General features: G+C 40.1%; 1 protein-coding gene across 2 annotated transcripts in view; it reads left to right on the top strand.

Annotated features, from left to right (window-relative positions):
• Window positions 1–20,460, top strand: part of UBR1 (ubiquitin protein ligase E3 component n-recognin 1) — a 147,003-nt gene extending 126,543 nt beyond the window's left edge. For both annotated transcript variants that reach the window (XM_012442285.3, XM_012442286.3), the window contains exons 41-47: window positions 340–473; window positions 2,228–2,336; window positions 4,951–5,007; window positions 8,661–8,738; window positions 14,242–14,412; window positions 16,678–16,779; window positions 19,178–20,460. In XM_012442285.3, the coding sequence (XP_012297708.2) occupies window positions 340–473; window positions 2,228–2,336; window positions 4,951–5,007; window positions 8,661–8,738; window positions 14,242–14,412; window positions 16,678–16,779; window positions 19,178–19,319 (793 nt within the window). In that variant the 3' untranslated portion in view covers window positions 19,320–20,460. The remainder of the gene's footprint in view (window positions 1–339; window positions 474–2,227; window positions 2,337–4,950; window positions 5,008–8,660; window positions 8,739–14,241; window positions 14,413–16,677; window positions 16,780–19,177) is intronic.
• The last annotated feature ends 696 nt before the right edge of the window (window positions 20,461–21,156 follow it).

Genomic DNA, 21,156 nt, shown 5'->3' with positions numbered 1-21,156 from the left:
CCTCCACCTCTTGGGTTCAAGCAGTTCTTCCACCTCAGCCTCCTAAGTAACTGGGATTACAGGTATCCACCACCATGCCTGACTAATTTTTGTACTTTCAGTAGAGACTGGGGTTTCTCCATGTTGGCCAGGCTGGTCTTGACCTCCTAACCTCAGGTGATCCGCCTGCCTTGGCCTCCAAGAGTGCTGGGACTGTATTTTGTTTTTAAATGTTTAAAAATTGCATGGATAATAAATTACCTAAATGTTTAACTTTGTATTTGAAAAGGGGGATATGTTTACATCTAGGGTTTTAGTCTGATAAGTATTCTGTTCTCTTCTGGTATTATTGTCTCTTAGCTGCATTGGGTGTGGTATTCCTGGCTGGTATTTGTGGATCTCACTGAAGAATGGCATCACCCCTTATCTTCGCTGTGCTGCATTGTTTTTCCACTATTTACTTGGGGTAACTCCACCTGAAGAACTTCATACCAGTAAGTAGAAAAATGAAAGCACTGAGTGGAAAATGAGAGATTTTCTTTGTTCTTACCTTCAAGCTCATGAATACAAGGTTAAAGCAGACAAAACCACTTCTTCACTCCCCATTTCATTCATCTGTGTTCACTTCAAACATGTGCACCCTGCCCTGGTATAGGTTAAAGGTGAGGCCAAAAAATATATTAGCCTTTTAATCTGCAAGACCTACTCTTAGGTCCTATCTATGTATAGGTTATAGGTTTGAGCTTATAAAATATCTGCATGCAGAATATAACTGATAGGCTATATAAGAAATTAGAAACATTGGTTATCTTTAGAGAAGAGAATTGTTTGGCTACATAGGTGGAAGACTTTACTGTATAGTATGTTATTTAAATTTTGGACATATAGGTCAGCTGTGGTGGCTCACATCTATAATCCCAACATTTTGGGAGTCCGAGGCAGGTGGATCACTTGAGGTCAGGAGTTCAAGACCAGCCAGGCCAACATGTTGAAACCCCATCTCTATTAAAAATGCAAAAGTATTAGCTGAGCATGGTGGCGCATGCCTGTAGTCCCATCTATGTGGTAGGCTGAGGCAGGAAAATCACTTGAACCCAGGAGGTGGAGGTTGCACTGAGCCAAGATTGTGCCACTGCCCTCCAGCCTGGGTGACAGAGCAAGACTGTCTAAAAAAAAAAGAAAGAAATTGGACGTATAACTACATTGAAGAATGAAAGTACTGCTAGTAAAAGCCTGCTGGAACCAACTGAGGCCATGTATATTTAAGCAATAGGGTCACCTTCTCATTTACTTCCCTCTGTATTTAGACCAAAGTAGGGAAGCTTTCCTGTGGCTTTGTATGGGTAAAACTCAGAATGTTTATGATTTTGGAAGAGTCACCAAAATTGCTCACAGATTCTTCTTTTGTCCTTTGAGAATAAGCTGACTAGGTTACTGTTACTGGCTATCAACTTGTTTATCTTGAGCTCAGTTCAGTAGGGCTTATCTGAGCTAGGTTTTTCATGGACTTGTATAAAATTTCAAGTAATTGCCAGTACAGATCTGTTGTTTTCTCACATACAAAAAAGTCATGTATTTAATCTCATAGGTGCTATAGTACAGTTGTGAGTGAAATAAAGTCCTTTTTAGTGGGAGGAATCCAATTATAAACAAATAGAGAATTATATATATAAGGTAATGTCAAATGCTGATAAATATTATAAGGCAGAATAAAGCAGTTTAGGGATAGAGGGTATTAGGGCCAGAATGGGGAACTCTCCAAGACAGTTTTCATGGAATGCTTCTCTGTGAGGCAACATTGAACAAACAGCTGCATAGATAGGGTTGAGTTGGACAGACAGCTGAAGGAAGAATATTCCCAAGTAGAAGAAGTTATAAATCCCAAGGCTTTGTTTGACATAGTCAAAGATTTGCAAAGATATGAGTATAGCAGAAGCCTAAGGGGCGGGTAACAGGTCTAAGAGGTAATCGGGCAGCTCACTCAGGGCCTTTGCACCATGATAGGGACCTTGTATTTTATACTAAGTGTGGTTACACATTAGAGCCATCTGATCAGGAGAGTAACTCAGTCCAATTTATGTTTTTAAAAATCACTGTGACTTATTTGCCATCTATGATTTTATAGAATAAGAAATATACTTTCTACAAGGACAGTATAGAAATGAGTATAAACAGTGAAGAAATTTTAATAACAGGTTGATGAGGTAAGAATAATGTGCTTATTAAATGTATTTTTAATCTCTTGCAGATTCTGCAGAAGGAGAGTACAGTGCACTTTGTAGCTATCTGTCTTTACCTACAAATTTATTCCTGCTCTTCCAGGAATATTGGGATACTGTAAGGCCCTTGCTCCAGAGGTACTGTGGGGAGTAAAATGTCATTGTTGCGTTACTATACAATTTGAAATTTTACAATTACAATTACCTGCTAAGCTTTTAGTTCAATTAGCATTGATTAAAGGTGTGGCAAAAGTATAGGAGATTCCTAAGTTGCACACTTAAGAAGTGGGGATGAGGCCAGGTGCGGTGGCTCATGCCTGTAATCCCAGCACTTTGGGAGACCAAGGTGGGCAGATCACGAGGTCAAGAGGTTGAGACCATCCTGGCCAACATGGTGAAACCCCATCTCTACTAAAAATACAAAACTTAGCCAGGCGTGGTGGTTCGTGCCAATAGGCCCAGCTACTCAGGAGGCTGAGGCAGGAGAATCACTTGAACCCGGGAGGCAGAGGTTGCAGTGAGCCAAAATCGCACCACTGCACTCCAGCCTGGCAACAGAGTGAGACTCCGTCTCAAAAAAAAAAAAAAGAAGTTGGGATAAGACCAACAGCCATAGGCAGTTGGAATTTCTGCTTCCTCCACTATAACTACCATTCATTTAATTTACTTTCCCCACAGCTGGTGTCTCATCTGCTTTAAATTGGGGGTGGGGGGTAGAGATGTTGCTAGCAGGCATAAAGTCACAATTAGTATCAAAAGAACCCAAATTGGAGCTGTATCCAAAATAGGAGCATATCTCACATGGTAGCACATGTATCAGGAGGGTGACTGAGAAAAGAAGGAAGGTCATTTGATAGATCAAAAAAAATTTCAATTAAACTTCCGAGAGAGAAATGTGTCATTCTTTCAGAAAAACTTTCTACCCCATTAGTTACTGGCCCTCCTGTTCATTGTCAGCGCTCCTAACCTCCATCTCCTTACCCTATCTTTGCCTACACCATTTTCCATCATTTTTATAATCAGTTCTCACTGTATTACTTTCCTTGCCCATCATTTCCTTTATTCTCCTTGCTTTCTACCTTTTTCTTTAATCATTATCTTTTTTCTTTCAATACTCAGGTCAGTATGTGTGTGAATGTTGGCTTCTGACTCGTGCCACCCTTCTTGTGTAGTATGTTCTCTGTGTTGGGTTCTTTTCTTTGCTTCCTCATTTGTCTCAAGATATTCTGATCTCTACTATGATCAAAATGAATTGTTTAAGAAAATCAATATCATGCTTTCCTACAATTACAGTAGGTTGAACTAATTTTACTTTTATATCCTTAGAGTAGATAAGTCTTGATTGCTGTTCTAGTTTAGTCAAGTATTAAAAATTCACACTTTGAAACAGAAAGTCCTTGCCCTCTGTATCTTTCCAGACCCTCCTTCTCTCAGAGTCTTTCCTCATCCTCTGCCCTATGTTGCAGAATGACCCTGGGAATTTCTCAGTCTGCCTTGTCAGCTGGCTTCTATATGGGTTCAGCCAGTGGGAGAGGAAGCACTAGCAGGATTTTGGAGGTCAGGAAAAAGAGAAGCCCCAGTGTTCAGGCTGCCTCTCTCTATCTTGTGGGGTATCTCTGGCGGTGATTGCAGCTCTTGTCTGGCTCCAGTTCCCACCAGACAAGCCTACTGTGATTCCAGTATCCACTAGTGACCCTAGCCTCTGGGTTCCATGATACCGCTGTTTCCTTTTGTTCCTCCAGTCTAGGGGAGTGGTAATCTCTAGTTTGCCTTGCCTTTTTGTCTCATGATTGGTTTCTCAGCCCTTCCATCACTTTTATTACTAACTCCTGTTAAATTCTCTCTTGTTTAAATACTTAGAACGGTATCTGTTTTTCCAGTAAGACCTTGATTGATATACCCTTTAAGAAAGAAATTAATAAGAGAAGGAAAAATAATTAGATACAAAAAAGAAAGGGAGAAGAAAAGGGGCAAAATGATAAATATAAAAAGGTAAACATAAAAAGATAAATTAAGGCTAGACACAGTGACTCATGCCTATAATTCCAGCTCTTTGGGAAGCCGAGGCTGATGGATCACGAGGTCAGGAGTTCGAGACCAGCCTGGCTAACATAGTGAAACCCCATCTCTACTAAAAATACAGAAAAAAAAAAAAATTAGCTGGGTATAGTGGCATACACCTGTGGACCAGCTGCCTGAAAGGCTGAGGCAGGAGAATTGCTTGAACTCAGGAGACAGAGGTTGCAGTGAGCTGAGACTATGCCATGGCACTCCAGCCTGGGTGACAGAGCAAGACTCCAACTCAAAAAATAAAAATAAAATAAATATAGAAAGGAACATAGGGCCGGGCACGCTGGCTCATGCCTGTAATCTCAGCACTTTGGGAGGCCAAGGCGGGCGGATCACCTGAGGTCAGGAGTTCGAGACCAGCCCGGCCAACATGGGAAAGTTCTGTCTCTACTAAAAAATACAAAAATTAGCCAGGCATGGTGGTGTGTGCCTGTATTCCCAGCTACTGAGGAGGCTGAGGCAGGAGAATCACTTGAACCCGAGAGGTGGAGATTACAGTGAGCAGAGATCACCATTGCACTCCAGCCTGGGCAACAAGAGCAAAACTCCATCTCAAAAAAAAAAAAAAAAAGAAAGGGGAACACAGAAGGGGCAGAAAGAATTGAAGAGAATGGCTTGTGGACAAATCATGTACTGAAGCTGTGATAATCCATTTGTTTTTTTCTCTTGGCTCCACATACAGGTGGTGTACAGATCCTGCCTTAATAAACTGTTTGAAGCAAAAAAACACCGTGGTCAGGTTGGTTTTACTACTTAATCCTTTCTCCCTCATCCACAAGTTGTGATTCCTAAAGCAGTTGGTTTGTTGAGTATGCTTTCTAGACTGCTTTCTTTATTCTCACTCAATACAGTGTTCCTGCATTTCTGTTAGGTCTTTGCCAGAATTCAGATTCTTCCCACAATTGTTTTTTTTCTTGGAGTGTCTGTCCTTTTCCTCTTAGTAGAAGCTAGCAGTTCCTCTTGAGAGAATCTTTTTTTTTTTTTTTTGAGACAGAGTCTTGCTCTGTTGCCAGGCACCAGGCTAGAGAACAGTGGCGTGATCTCAGCTCACTGCAACCTCGTCTCCTGGGTTCAAGCCATTCTCCTGCTTCAGCCTCCTGAGTAGCTGATACTACAGGCACGCACCACCATGCCCAGCTAATTTTTGTATTTTTAGTAGAGACGGGGTTTCACCATGTTGGGCAGGATGGTCTCGATCTCTTGACCTCGTGATCCGCCTGTCTTGGCCTCCCAAAGTACTGGGATTATAGGCGTGAGCCACCACGCCCGGCCAAGAGAATCTTTTTTAAGATAGCATGTGCCTGTCAAAAGGCAAAGGTGGAGGAGGCATCATGGAGCTGCTGGTATGTTAACTTCACAAGGTAGTGGGTTACAGTATTTCTATAAAGCCACTTTTGTTTTTTTTTAGAATAAAGCAAGGTATAAATAGAACCATATCTATGTCCTTAGAAACTACCCTAAAAACTTTTCTTTAGCCCTCCTATCTCCTTTAAGTTATGGCTCTAACAAAATCTACCTCTTTCTTTTTTTTTTTTTTCCCCCAGACTGGGTCTTGCTGGAAATTGCTCCTCCAGACGAGGTGCAATTTTGGCTCACTGCAGCCTCCACCTCCTGGGTTCAAGCGATTCTCTTCTCTCAGCCTCCTGAGTAGCTGGGATTACAGGCACTCGGCACCATACCTGGCTAATTTTTTTGTATTTTTAGTAGAAAAGGAGTTTCACCATGTTGGTCAGGCTGGTCTCAAACTCCTGACCTCGGCAATTTGCCTGCCTCGGCCTCCCAAAGTGCTGGGATTACAGGCATGAGCCACCATGCCTGGCCACAAAATCTACCTCTTTCTTAAATACCAATTTAAATGGCACCTCCTCCATGAAGCCTCCCCTAATATAGTCTCTCTCCTAAGTGTCCACTTGTTTGCACCCAGAATAACTGACCAATAAGAACTGCACGTTATCTTCTTTGTGTCCCCTCCCAGGGACTGATTGGTATTGTATACAGTGTCTAATTTTACTCAGTTGAATTGCATCAGGAAACAAGTGGAGGAATTGACTCCTGGCCTTAAATACCAATATTAAAGCTGCATTTTTCTGTGGATAAAGCAAACATTGAGACAGTATACATTTCCTTCTTTTCTCATCTTACCTCACCCCTGAACTCCTTTCACCTACACTGTAAATGTGTATCTGCTGCTTTCACTTGTAACACAACTTTAGTGATTTAGTAATAATAGATCCAGCCCCTGTACTCAGATGTAGCAGGAGTCACATCACTAAGAAAAGAAAGATCTTCAAGTAGAGAGAAAAGAAAAGTTTAAGATATGAATATATATTTTTGGACTTTTTTTTTTTTTTTGAGACGGAGTCTTGTTCTGTCTCCCAGGCTGGAGTGTAGTGGCATGATCTCGACTCACTGCAACCTCCACATCCCGGGTTCAAGTGATTCTCCTGCCTGAGCCTCCTGCATAGCTGGGACTGCAGGCGCCCACCATCACACCAGCTAATTTTTTTTTTTTTTTTTTTTTGTATTTTTAGTAGAGACGGGGTTTCACCATGTTGGCCAGGCTGGTCTTGAACTCCTGACCTTGTGATCCCGCCTCGGCCTCGTGTAGTGCTGGGATTACAAGCATGAGCCACCTTTCCTGGCCAATTTTTCCTTTATTTCACGTCAATGTATACCTTTTATACATCTGCTATTTCCCCAGCATGGTACTGAAATACTCTGGAAAATTTAAAAGAAGTAACATAGCTTTTGATCATGAGTAATCTACAATCTAGTTATGAACATAAAACTTAAGACATTATAAAGTATAATGATGTATGGAATATATCATTAGTGCTATAGAAATTTAAAAAGGAAGATAGTTAATGAGGCAAGGTTAGTCTGTGAGATCATTTTTAGCTGAGCATAGAAAGAATTGTAAAATTTAAGCCAGGTACATTAGCATGCACCTGTAGTCCCAACTACTGAGGAGGCTGAGACAGGAATATTGCTTGAGCCCAGGAGTTCAAGGCTAGCCTAGGCAACAGAGTGAACCCTGTCTCTAAAAAAAAAAAAAGTGGTTTTGCTAAATAAATGTTTCAGTTGCCCTAAATGTAGACAACTGAGTTGAAGATGAAAAGAATTACAGAATTTAAATTGATGGGGGCTGGGCATGGTGGCTGACACCTGTAATCACAGCACTTTGGGAGGCTGAGGCATGCGGATAACCTGAGGTCAGGAGTTCGAGACCAGCCTGGCCAACATGGTGAAACCCCGTCTCAACTAAAAATACGAAAATTAGCTGGGCGTGGTGGCAGGTGCCGGTAATCTCAGCTCCTGAGGCATGAGAATTGCTTGAGCCTAGGAGGCTGATGTTGCAGTGAGCCAAGATCACACCACTGCACTCCAGCCTGGGGGATAGAGTGAGACTCTGTCTCTAATAAATAAATAAATAAATCGATTGATTGATTCGGGTTTGAGGAGAGAATTTCACATTATTCAGATGATCTTCGGCAAGGCATGCAAGCAAGGCTTTTATTGTATCTAGTTTGGTGGGAACAAATAACATTTGCAAGCATGTATTAAGTACTAAGTATACTGTGTTTCACCTCAGTATCTCATTTAATCCTCAACAGCTCTATAAGTTTTCTTAATGCTAATATTCATATTTAATTTAACATTTCTTAATATGAGCCTTTTAACTGATCAGTTCATTTAATGTAATTTTTTTCTCCCTCCCTTCCCCAAAACCTGATTTGATGGTGGGCCCATGATTACAGTATGGTATATTTTATCCCTAGTTTACAGACAGCATTTTTTTTAGTAGCACTATCTGTAATAGTCAAAAGGAGGCAATAACCTAAATGTCCATCTGTGGATGAAGGAATAAACAAACTCTTATATATACATACAGTGGAATATTATTTAGTCAAAAAAGGAAAAAAGTAATGTCACTTGCTACAACTTGGATAAATATTAAAAACATGCTAAGTGAAAGAAGCCAGACACAAAAGGTCACATACTGTATGATTCCTTTCATACACAGGCTTACGTTCAAAGACTTATGAAGTATTAGAGAATTTAGGATTTGTAACCAGATCTGTCTAATTTCAAAGGCTGTGTTCTTAACTCTACTACTTTATGTTACTTTCCTTTACAGTATAGAAATCTAGCTAGAACAGTTTAGTCCTAGGAAGTAGTGGAAGTTAAGTTTGGAAAGGAATCCAGCTTATGAAAAATTTGGAATTCTATGCTGAGAAGTTTGGATTTGATCGAGCAATAATGGGAATTACTTTGGATTACAAATATGTATCCTTTTGTTATTTTTAAGACTCTTTTTCTATCACCTTGGTCAGTTTTTGATCTGGACTTATTTATTCAAAAATAAAATTGCCTTTTAAATTACATTTGTAGGTACCCTAGAAAAAGAAATAGTTTGATAGAACTTCCTGATGACTATAGCTGCCTTCTGAATCAAGCTTCTCATTTCAGGTAAGGAGAGTATGTGTATGTATGTGTATAATTTTAAATCGTTTTCTGAACTTGCAGTTGGTATACACCATAACTAACACACTTACTTTTTCTTGTTGTTGTTTTGTTTGTTTTGTTATTTTATTTAATTTTTATTTTTTAAAGACAGGGTCTTGTTCTGTCGCCCAGGCTGGAGTGAAGTGATGTGACCATAGCTCACTGCAGCCTCAAACTCCTGGGCTCTTCCCACCCCAGCCTCCCAAGTAGTGAAACTACAGGCAGGCGCCACTGTGCCCTGCTATATATTTTTTTATTTTTAGTAGAGATCAGATTTCGTTATGTTGCCCAGGCTAGTCTTGAACTCCCGGGCTCAAGTGATCCTCCTGCCCTTGGCCTTCCACAGTGTTGGGATTACAGGCATGAGCCACAAACCTCCTTTTTTAAAGGTGACCTCTGAGTGCCCTTCAAAACAACGACTGTCAATTTTTTAATTGAGGGGAAATCCACATAACATGCAGTTAATCATGATAAAGTGTACAGTTCAGTGGCATTTAATGTATTCATAATATTGTACAACTACGTAACCTCTTTAGTTTGCAAACTTTTTCATCACCCCAGTGAAACACTTGTATTCACTAATCACTTCCTGTTCCCCTCATCCCCTACCCCATGGTAATCTGTAATCTACTTTCTGTCTCTGTGGATTTGCCTATTCTGGATACACTGTATGAAAAGAATCATACAGTATGTGACCTTTTGTGTCTGGCTTCTTTCACTTAGCATGTTTTTAATATTTATCCAAGTTGTAGCATGTGTCATTACTTTTTTCCTTTTTTGACTAAATAATATTCCATTGTATGTATATATAAGAGTTAGTTTATTCCTTCATCCATAAATGGACTTTTAGGTTGTTTCCTCCTTTTGACTATTACAGATAATGCTACTAAAAACAATACTCATGTACAAGTTTCTTTATGGACATAACATTTTCATTTCTTTAGGATAAATGCCCAGGAATAGAATTGCTGAGTCATACAGTAATTCTGTGTTTAACTTTTTGAAGAGCTGTCAAACTGTTTTCCACAGTGGTTGCACCATTATGTCCCAACCAGCAATGTGTGAGGGCTCCTTTTTCTCACATCCTTGCTAGCCCCTCAGTGAACCACCTGAGAGATCTAAACATAAAACCTCAATTTTTGGAAGAGAGGTCTCTATTGTCTATGCTGGCACAAGCAAGCCACACCAGAAAAACAAGCCATCATCCCCATGGCTACCTGGCGTGGGGTTGGGGGATAGAGGATGCTAACCACTACACAAAATGCCAAAACTCACCAAAATTTACCAGCTTCTTCCTTTATCAAGCGTTCCCCTGGATGCTGCAAGTATTTGACCAGGCTCCAGAGTTCCAAAATAGTTGCTTCAGGCCGGACATGGTGGCTCACACCTGTAATCCCAGCGCTTTGGGAGGCCAGTGTGGGTGGCTCAGTTGAGGTCAGGAGTTCAAGGCCAGCCTGGCCAACATGGTGAAACTCTGGCTCTACTAAAAATACAAAAATTAGCTGGGCATGGTGGGGCGCACCTGTAATCCCAAATACTGGGGAGGCTGAGGCAGGAGAATCACTTGAACCCAGGAGGCTGAAGTTGCAGTGAGCTGAGATCATGCCACTGCACTCCAGCCTGGGTGACTAAGTGAGGATACTCTGTCTTAAAAATAAAAAGTTGCTTCAGACAGTTCTTGCTGGCTTAATAGTTGTTTTATTAGAGTGACTGATGCCTGGAGCTCACTACCCTACCATTTTCTATGATATCACTCCTTAATCTTTCTTTTTTTTCTTCCAAGCCACAAGAACTCTTATTAAACAAAGTCTTACATGGAAATCTATTAAACATCAGAACAGGTAATAGCATCATGACTCAGGTTCAAACTTGAAGAGTGGAGTACACCCCCTCAGGCTTTTTTAGCACCATCTCCCTCACCTCCCATCTCAATCAAAACCACTCTAAAGCAGTGGTTCCCAAACATTTTTATCTCTTTCACCCCTTTCACTGATGATTTCAAGTGGGAAAAGAATTAGACGATAACAAGACTGGTGAAAACAAAATAGACAAGTTAAGAATATATAGTACTTATTATTAACACCGTGTGTGTTACCTATTAGTTACTTCTGTAAGAGAGCATAAACCTAAACATGTGTCTATATGATAAAATAATGTCCTATAGCTTAAAAATAATTTTGTATCTTATACTTACCTTGCTATAATATGTTGTAAGTTATTTGAGTAGCATGAATCATGTCACTGAATGGAGGAATTATATTCACATCTGCTTGGGGTGTGAATACTTCATATTTGAATGATAGTGCATCATGTCTTGAAAATACTAAGCCAAAACTTCTGCTGATATAACTGTGTGTTCTGGACACTCAGGAGGCATCATATCACCTCCCATAACAAACCACATTGATAATGATGACATAAAACGAGTAGTAACTTGTAATTAAAAGACAAGAATATCAGTAGCCTGAAAATCAAAGTCTGTTCAAGACAGTTGATTTACTAGTACCTAACCATCCTTTCTCCAAATTGCAGGAATTCCAAAGCTCCTTTAAGAGTTTTGTAATGTTGCCAGGTGCAGTGGCTCACGCCTGTAATCCCAGCACTTTGGGAGGCTGAGGCAGGTGGATCATGAGGTCAAGAGATTGAGACCATCCTGGCCAACATGGTGAAACCCTGTCTCTACTAAAAATACAAAAAAAAAAAAAAAAGCCATGCATGGTGGCACATGCCTGTAATCCCAGCTACCTGGGAGGCTGAGACAGGAGACTCACTTGAACCCAGGAGGCGGAGGTTGCAGTGAGCCGAGAAAGTGCCATTGCACTCCAACCTGGGCAACAAGAACGAAACTCCAATCTCAAAAAAAAAAAAAAAAAAAAGTTTTGTAATGTTACTAAGCATTATGCAGCAGCCAGATTTCTTAATAAAATACTTAAATTAATTCAAGATCTCAGTAAACACACATAACTCTTAAATTTTGTTTTAAGGATATCAGTTAGTAGCCATAATTAACTGCTTTCATGTAGTAGTCCTTAGTTATATGTTAAATAATTTGCCATGATTTTAAGGAGCCCAAAAAAAAGGATTGCAATTTAAGATTTTTTTTTTCTTTTTCTTTCTCTTCTTTTTTTAGGCAGCGTCTTGCTCTGTCACCCAGGCTGGAGTGCAGTGGCACAATCTCAGCTCACTGCAACTTCCACCTTCTGGGTTCAAGCAGTTCTCTGCCTCAGCCTCCTGAGTAGCTGGAATTACAGGCACCTGCCAGCATATCCAGCTAATTTTTGTATTTTTAGTAGGGACAGGGTTTCATCTTCTTGGCTGGGCCGGTCTTGAACTCCTGATCTTGTGATCCACCTCCCTTGGCCTCCCAAAGTGCTGGGATTACAGGCGCAAGCCACCACGCCCGGCCAGTGTAAGATTATTTTGAGGCTAGGTGCAGTGACTCACGCCTGTAATCTCAACACTTTGGGAAGCTGAGGTTGGCAGATCACTTAAGGCCAAAAATTCAAGGCCAGCCTGGCCAACGTGGTGAAATCCTGTCTCTAGTAAAAATACAAAAAGAAAATTAGCCAGATGTGTTAGCGAATGCTACTGAGTAGTCCCAGCTACTCAGGAGGCTGAGGCACGAGAATCACTTGAACCTGCAGGCACAGGTTGCAGTCAGCTAAGATCACTCCACCGCACTTCAGCCTGGGTGACAGAGTAAGACTCTGTCTCAAAAAAAAAAGATCATTTGAGGTCTTAAAGAGCCCCTCTTTGACTCGCTCTGAGAATCACTGCCCTGCAGAATGACTCAGGAAATTATCTTATCTAATTATAACCATTGTTTTAAGCCACGAAGTTGGGGGAGTTAAGTGGTCCAATAGGGTCTTGAGTAGCTCACACCCTAGCCACTATTACAGGATAAAATTGACCTTCATGTTCTAGCTCCCTTTCTAGTCAGTCATCTAAAGGAATGGTTGGGTCACTTTACCTTTCAACCCTCAAACAGCTAATTAATTTCAAAGACTGCATCCAGCTCTAAATTCAGCAATTCTCCTAATCTTGGGGCTACATCGTTACCACAAAAGCTTGGTGAATAGATACTATCTTCCAGGCATTAAGAAGATAAGGTTGGCAGAGTACGATGGCTCATGTCTGTAACCCCAGCACTTTGGGAAGCTGAGGTGGGTGAATCTCTTGAACTCGGGAGTTTAAGACCAGCCTGGGCACCATGGCGAGACCCCGTAGCTACAAAAAAATATAAAATAATTAGCTAGCCGTGGTGGCATGTGCCTGTAGTCTCAGCTACTTGGGATGCTGAGGAGGGAAGATCACTTGAGCCGAGGAGGTTGAGGCAGCAGTGAGCCGTGATCATGCCACTGTATTCCAGCCTGGGTGACAGAGCCAGACCCTGTCTCAAAAAAAAAAAAAAAAAAGAATATCAAGTTGCTGGCTTCTAGGAGGATATGAGGAGAGTACTGGTCTTTATTCTTCACGGGGAGGATCCTTCTGGGTGATATTACTACTTACAGGTTTCACATAAGAATGAAGATCAATCCTATGATGTCTTCCAGTTTTATTGTCACCACCAGTTTCCATAAGACTGAGCCATCCCTAGTGTTGGAGGGTGGCTGCTCAGTGCTATACTTTAGGCTGCCTCCCTACTCTTCCTGTGTAGGCTGGCTAATGACTCCATCCTGTATTAAAGATGAAAGAAGATGTTGGCTTTATCCAAAAAGGGCTATAATTATGTTCTGGAGCAACCTCCTGGAAGTGAAAATAGTCCTCTCATCTTATGCACAGAGTCCTCTGCTCCTATGAAGACAAAGGTGTTTTTGGGTTGGTTTTTTTTTATTAATCCTGTCTGAGAAACTGGGAATCAGAAAAAAAAGCTGTCGGTACCCTATTGGAGATTCTTTCTGATGTTCTTTATTATGATGCCACTGTGGGCCTAGTTGGATCTCTGCTTTGGTTGCATTTGTCTTCTACTGCCCAAATTAAGGAATGTGATATTTCCCTTTGTGTTCAGTGTACAGCATAGATTGGAGGAGCATGGGAAACTCCTTTTTAAAAGATAACCATTTTCCCCCTTGGTGTAGGGGCATCGTGGCAAGCCTCCGTCATACCACTATGTAAAATGGTCTCATCTTAAAACACTAGTTGACTCAAGCAAGTCAGCACTATCACTTTTTCCTTCTTAAGACTTCACAAGGTATATTCAACCACCATACTTTATGAGAATTATCAGGACACCATTTATGTAATATAGATTTTCTTACTGTGGATTAATTGGAAGGTTTTTCATGAAGCCCTGTTAGGGCACATATTAAACAGGAATTAGCTAATTAAATGTTTCCTTGTGTTTTAGAGCTTCCTTTGCTGGAAAGGGGTCAGTGATGAAAACATGTTTGATTGCTAACAGGATATATGGTTCTTTCTTTTTGTTTGTCTTTCCACTGTTTTCTAAATGTTTTCTTCCCTTTTGAAGGTGCCCACGATCTTCAGATGATGAGCGAAAGCATCCTGTCCTCTGTCTTTTCTGTGGGGCCATATTATGTTCTCAGAACATTTGCTGCCAAGAAATCGTGAATGGGGAAGAGGTTGGAGCTTGCATTTTTCACGCGCTTCACTGTGGTGCCGGCGTCTGTATTTTCCTAAAGTGAGTAGTGAGTGTTCTAGAAGCTTCATGATGCACTTAAGGAATTTGGATCCAATCTGGGGATCACTATGGTGGGACAGTGTGTTGATAGCAAATGATCAGTCAGAAATTAGAGTATTAACCTGTTATTCACATGAAATTGCATTTGAGGCCAGGCGTGGTGGCTCACGCCTGTAATCCAAGCACTTTGGAGGCCAAGGCAGGCGGATCACCTGAGGTTGGGACTTCAAGACCAGACTGACCAACATGGTGAAACCCCGTCTTTAAAAAAAAAAAAAGAAATTGCATTTGAGAAGATACTGTGGGAAAAATAGTGAAAGAAGAATAGATTTCTGTTCACATTTCCATTATTTGTGGAAAATCTTAAATAGGATAGAGTTTGTATTAATTACTCTGGTCTTTTAATATAATACTCAGGTGTAATGAAAGAACTTGTAGTCCTAAAACTTACATTTAAAAAGTACTGACTGGGCGCAGTGGCTCACTCCTGTAATCACAGCACTTTGGGAGGCCGATGCCGGTGGATCACCTGAGGTCAGGAGTTCAGGACCAGCCTGGCCAACATGGTGAAACCCCGTCTCTTTTAAAAAAAAATAAATAAATAAATAAATAAATAAAATAAAAAGGACTCTTCCTGGAAGATGGGCTCTTTAAAATAAATAAAAATATAAAGAAATAAAAAGTACATGTAGGCCAGGCACAGTGATCTATGCTTATAATCCCAGCACTTTGGGAGGCTGAGGCAAGAGGACCACTTGAAGTCAGGAGTTTAAGATCAGCCTGGGCAACATGGTGAGACCTCATCTCTATAAAAAATTAGCCAGCTATGGTGGTACGTGATGGTAGTCCCAGCTACTTGGGAAGCTAAGGTGGATGGATTGCTTGAGACTGGGAGTTTGAGGCTGCAGTAAGCCATGATCATGCCATTGCACTCTAGCCTGGGCGACAGAGCAAGATCCTGTAGCAAAAAATAAAGTACATTGTAAATTGTTACTTTAGGTTGTCCTTTGATAATTTTGTCTGTCAACCCACCATTTCTCCTGGTCTTTCACCAAAAGACTGAGAATAGAAAAATAGTCCCTTATGTCTGGGTATGGTGGCTCACACCTGTAATCCCAGCACTTTGGGATTGCACTTGAGGCCAAGGCAGGCAGATCACGAAGTCGAGAGTTCGAGACCAGCCTGGCCAATGTAGTGAAACCCCATCTCTACTAAGAATACAAAAATTAGCTGGGTGTGGCGGCACATGACTCTAATCCCAGCTACTTAGGAGGCTGAGGCAGGAGAATTGCTTGAACCTGGGAGGCGGAAGTTGCAGTGAGCTGTGATCACACCACTGTACTCCAGCCTAGGTGACAGAGCAAAACTCCGTCTTGAATGAAAAAAAGAAAAACAGTCACTTATATTTATGAAAGAAGAGTTTAAGTTGACTGAAAAGAAATAAAATTCAAAATGGATATGTATGCTTTTTTTTTTCACTCTCCCCATGTAACACAGTTTCTGTTACATAAATCCAAATGTCTTTCTAACTGTGAAATATGTAATCATTACTCATAGACATCTTTTGAACCAAGGGGAAAGAATGTATGGAAGCCAAACCGAAACACCTATTTTTAGGGAACCCACAGCAAGTAAACCCACTACCTAATCCCAGCTGTTTATTTCATAATTTCTCTGTATAGTACTTATACCCTGTACATGTGTACACAAGCCTTTTTTATGTCTGTTTCCCAGGAGACATAAAAAAGAGTCCCAAGTGCCTTCAGAGTGGCAGTAGCTCTTTCTAATCTGCAGTGTTTCAGGCCAGCTCTAACCAGAAAAGCCTTTATGCTTCCCTAGTTGATATTCTGTCTGGCTTGAGGTTATCAGACTAGGAGATTTGACTCTGTTCTTCTGTTAGGTTCCCTCCTCTCTCCAGGTTATGTCAGGAATTAGAATAGAAACAACCCCAGCCACCATTTTTCAGGGTATCTGTGGCTGAAGTAGGACAGCTCTCTCCCTCCCTTCAGCAGATTCAGTCCGTATCACTGATCTCATTTCATCAGATCCCCTCCTCCTTTTCTATAACCTGAACAAAAATAGCAATATGTGTTTTCTTATATTTAGACAAAACATAATATAGTCTATTTGTCTATGTTTGTATTGTCTTTATACTGAATTTCTAACAGATACTGGCCATGTCTTTTCTCTAGATTAACATTGATGCAGTGCCTATCATTTGCACACATACACTTAATCATATTTCCTGTTGGTTTTCTCCTTCAGAATCAGAGAATGCAGAGTGGTCCTGGTTGAAGGTAAAGCCAGAGGCTGTGCCTATCCAGCTCCTTACTTGGATGAATATGGAGAAACAGACCCTGGCCTGAAGTAAGATTTTCTTATAATAGGAAGGTTTTGATAATTTCCCTTTTGTATTGTTTGTTTTCTATTTTAGTCATATTATTGTATATAAATGGTGATAGTTCTTTAATCACAAAAGGCAATTGAGGCCACACGTGATGGCTTATACCTGTATTCTCAGTACTTTGAGAGGCCGAGGCAGGCAGATCATTTCAGGCCAGGAATTTGATAACAGCCTGGCCAACATGGCGAAACCCCATCTCTACTAAAAATAGAAAAATTAGCTGGGCATGGTGGCACACACCTGTAATCCAAGCTACTCTGGAGGCTGAGGCAGGAGAATCACTTGAACTCAGGAGGTTGCAGTGAGCCAAGATCGTGCTACTGCACTCCAGCCTGGGCAACAGAGGGAGATTCTGTCTCCAAAAAAAAAATAAAATAATTGAGAGCCATTTTTTATTTTTATTTTTTATTTACTTATTTTTGGAGACAGAGTCTCCTTTTGTCACCCAGGCTGGAGTGTAGTGGCACTATCTCAGCTCACTGCAACCTCCACCTCCCAAGTTCAAGTGATTCTCCTGCCTCAGCCTCCTGAGTAGATGGGACTATAGGCACGTCACCACACCTGACTGATTTTTGTATTTTTAGTAAAGACTGGGTTTCACCATGTTGGTCAGACTAGTCTGGAACTCCTGACCTCAAGTGATCCACCCACCTCAGCCTCCAAAAGTGCTAGGATTACTGGCATGAGGCACCACGCCTGGCCAAGAACTACTTTTTAAATAACTTCAAATTTAAAATATTAAATATAATGTCATTCTTTAGCATGTAATTTTCAACAACTGTGTGCCTCTCCAAAATTTGAAGGTACTATTTCTCCAAAATTTTTAAAGACACCAGCCATCCTAATGTTTCAGTGTTCTATTATTTGAATCAACCTTTCTTCAGAATTCCCTAAAAGGATTGACACTGATAGTATAAATTTGTAGTGTCCATTTGTAGTGTCCAGTGATGATGTTTGGTTTAGAGATATTGTTTCCATTGCAATACTTCAAACTTTTTTTTTTTTTTAGTTGGAGTCTCACTCTGTCACCCAGGCTGGAGTGCAGTGGCGCAAACTCAGTTCACTACAACTTCTGCCTCCGGGGTTTAAGTGATTCTCCTGCCTCAGCCTCCCAAGTAGCTGGGACTACAGTCAGGTTCCACCACACCCGGCTAATTTTTTTGTGTTTTTAGTAGAGACAGGGTTTCACCATGTTGGCCAGACTAGTGTCAAACTCCTGACCTCAGGTGATCTGCCCGCCTTGGCCTCCCAAAGTGCTGAGATTACAGGCATGAGCCACCGCACCCAGCTGGAACTTTTTATTAGCCAGCTATATCAGTCTTCTTTACTTCTGAGCATTAGCAAAATGTTTAGAATCCTGAACTTTTCTGTATCCTTCCCTGGTGGTAGGAACTGGGGTCCTACTGATGGTTTCTGAAAATGAGGAAACTGACAATGATTTCAAAAGTACATACAGATAAAGATGAGACCTCCTTACAATAAACTCTTGTTGTTTCACTGAAATTTTGTTCCTTTGAAATATTGCTCAGAATGAATAGGCTTATTAGATGGGGCTTGGGACCTCAGATCATATGGAGCTTTGTTTTTATTGGGATAGCATTTGATCTGTCTTTAGGTTTAGGGAGAAAAGCTGAGTGGTGAAAGTTAATGACTGAGAATGATCTTAGTTGTTCCACAAGGGTACAAAGCAGAGTTTTAAAATTAATTTGGCAGTTTAAAAATTCCCAACCTGCTGAGGCACTTGAATGTCTCAAGGAATGAGGATCTCATAGTCCTTCATTATTGGCAACAGCCAGATTTAAGTCATTTTTGGATTAGCTGTTATACAGTGTTAAAAACTGTGCAACTCTAGTATTGAAGTATAGTTATTTTATTTAAATATTTACTAATTATTTGCTAATAACCATCCAATTTGTCATAAGGACAGTTACAACCAAATATCTCTGAGTAGAAAATATAATTTTAGGGCCTAGTGTTATATGTCAGACCTAACCTCTACTGCACAAAGATCATAAATTGAAGCTAGATAACAATGTGAAGTCAAAAAGCTATTCAGGCTAACCACCAAAAAAAAATAGTGCTGCTTCAAGTTATAAACCTATTTAAATGAGGTCCCATAGTGTCATAGTATACTTGACCTATTTTATGAATACTCAAGGAGTACATTTCTGCTTTATTAGCTAAGTAACCTGTCAAGTTCTTAGTGATCAGTGGTAAAGGGAAAATACCCCTTTTTAAGCCCTGTGCTAGGGAATTCTCCCAGCTCCAAGAACATCTCGAGTGCATATGAATTTAGACAGTAAAGATGTGTCCAGTTACTAGATTCAAACTGACTTGTTGTTTTTTCTTTTTTCCCTATAGGAGGGGCAATCCCCTTCATTTATCTCGTGAGCGGTATCGGAAGCTCCATTTGGTCTGGCAACAACACTGCATTATAGAAGAGATTGCTAGGAGCCAAGAGACTAATCAGATGTTATTTGGATTCAACTGGCAGTTACTGTGAGCTCCAACTCTGCTTCAAGATAATCACAAATGACGACAGTAATAAAGACTGATTGAAAATTATGGAAAACTTTCTGAGGGTTGGGAAGTATTGAGTGTCTTTTGTTCCATGTCTAGATTCACTTACATCAATAAAATATTCCTTAATGGAGTATTGCTTTCAATTAGCAAACATATGCTTCAAGGGGAAAAAAGGACATAGATTAATCTGTTTTGTGTTGTAGAACATGAAAGAAATGCTTGTTCACCCCAAGGGTCTGATTCTGCTAGTATTTCCAGGAAGTTTATTCCCCTTCATAATTTGTCTCATTTCATTTCATCCACTTGGTGGATGAAATCACATCAAACAATTGTGGATGTTTTTATATGTTGGTTAACTTTCCTGCAATTTTGTATTTGGTATTTTCCCCTCAGGTTCAGCTAACATTGGATCACTGACAATATTCTAATAATCTGTGATAGTCCTCCTTGCAAGACTAAGGAGAGTTGCAGAAACCATACAATATACTTGAATTGAAAAAGATTCCAAAAATATATTTTTTATTATTTCTCTTTTAAGGAAATACCCCTAATGTGCCACCTGCTGCTGTCACCACAAATTAAACTAAATCTCTATATGGACAGAGTGTGATTTCTGCCAATGTGGAAAAGCTTTTTTCTCAATGTAAACCACAAGAGAAGTTAGGATAATGTATTTGTTATTCATTCCTGATGGTGAAAAGAGCTCACAGTTCTCACCTCTGACTACAAGTAGCTTTGTTGAGTTTTGAAATAATACTTGACATTTTCCAAAGGCAAATCTCATTCTACAAGGAGATTGTGGCTCCATCCTATTTGACTCTAAGAAACCTCTTGTAATTTTGATGTAAACTATTTGTAGAATGAAGATAAGAAAATTCTCCCAATGAATGGATCATGACAACTGTAATTTAGAACAGTCAGATTTAAGCCAATTCCACAATCCTCTACATCTTTGTAAAAGACAAATCCTTGATGTTGTCTGTGTGCAACCTTTTCATAAACTTTGGTTTTATGACTAGTACAAACCACCAAAAAAAAGCCATGTGATCAGTAATCTGTGTCCTGTTATAACATGCTGCAGTTGAGCTATCTTGTTTAATAAATAATAGAGCTCTCCTCAATTTGTGCATAGACTTCTTGGTTCATGGCTTTAGTTTTTTGTATCAAGAAATTGTGACATTAAACAGCAGACAGAAGATAAATGGAAACCTTCCATTTTAACTTGTGTTGTTTCTGGGGTAATGTTAGAAGCTTGAAAGATACATTTAAAGACTGTATCTTATTTTGCCCTTGACTACTAGCGTCTTATGTATGTGTGTAAATGTTTTCCTACCTTCTTTTTGCTCAGCAAAGACAAGCAAGTAAAAATGTATTTGCTAAGTGATTAGTGATGCACATTTGGGGCTAGATTTTTTTTTTTTTTTTGGTACTTTTATGTACGAAAAAGTGGATTTTGCAGTAAGGGATTGGCATGAGCAGGTGTCAGAATCACAATCATGATTTTCCACTTGAATAATTATAATTCAGAAGGTATCAGGATAAATAGATACATCTCTAGTGTACAGTTTGTAACAATAACAGGTAAGGATCAGGAAATTCAGTTATTTGTCAGATTTGCCAGAATGATTAAATAATTTGAACATGTGTTTGTTTCTTATGTAATTTTATTGAGTGGACTGTTTGGGAAATCTGGGCTGGAATAGGAAACAGAAGATACTGACTTCTGCCCTAATTGATTGGCCCCAGTTTAGCAAAGATAAACTGACTTTATTTTTAGTCTTTTTTATATTCACTTAATAAATTCTGGAGTTAAGCTC

Source organism: Aotus nancymaae, unplaced genomic scaffold (genome assembly GCF_030222135.1).
Source record: "Aotus nancymaae isolate 86718 unplaced genomic scaffold, 86718_ANA_hifiasm-v0.15.2.pri h1tg000062l, whole genome shotgun sequence".
Taxonomy (NCBI): Eukaryota; Metazoa; Chordata; class Mammalia; order Primates; family Aotidae; genus Aotus; species Aotus nancymaae.
The sequence above is the reverse complement of the archived record's forward strand: the minus strand, read 5'-3'. Positions and strand labels throughout refer to the sequence as shown.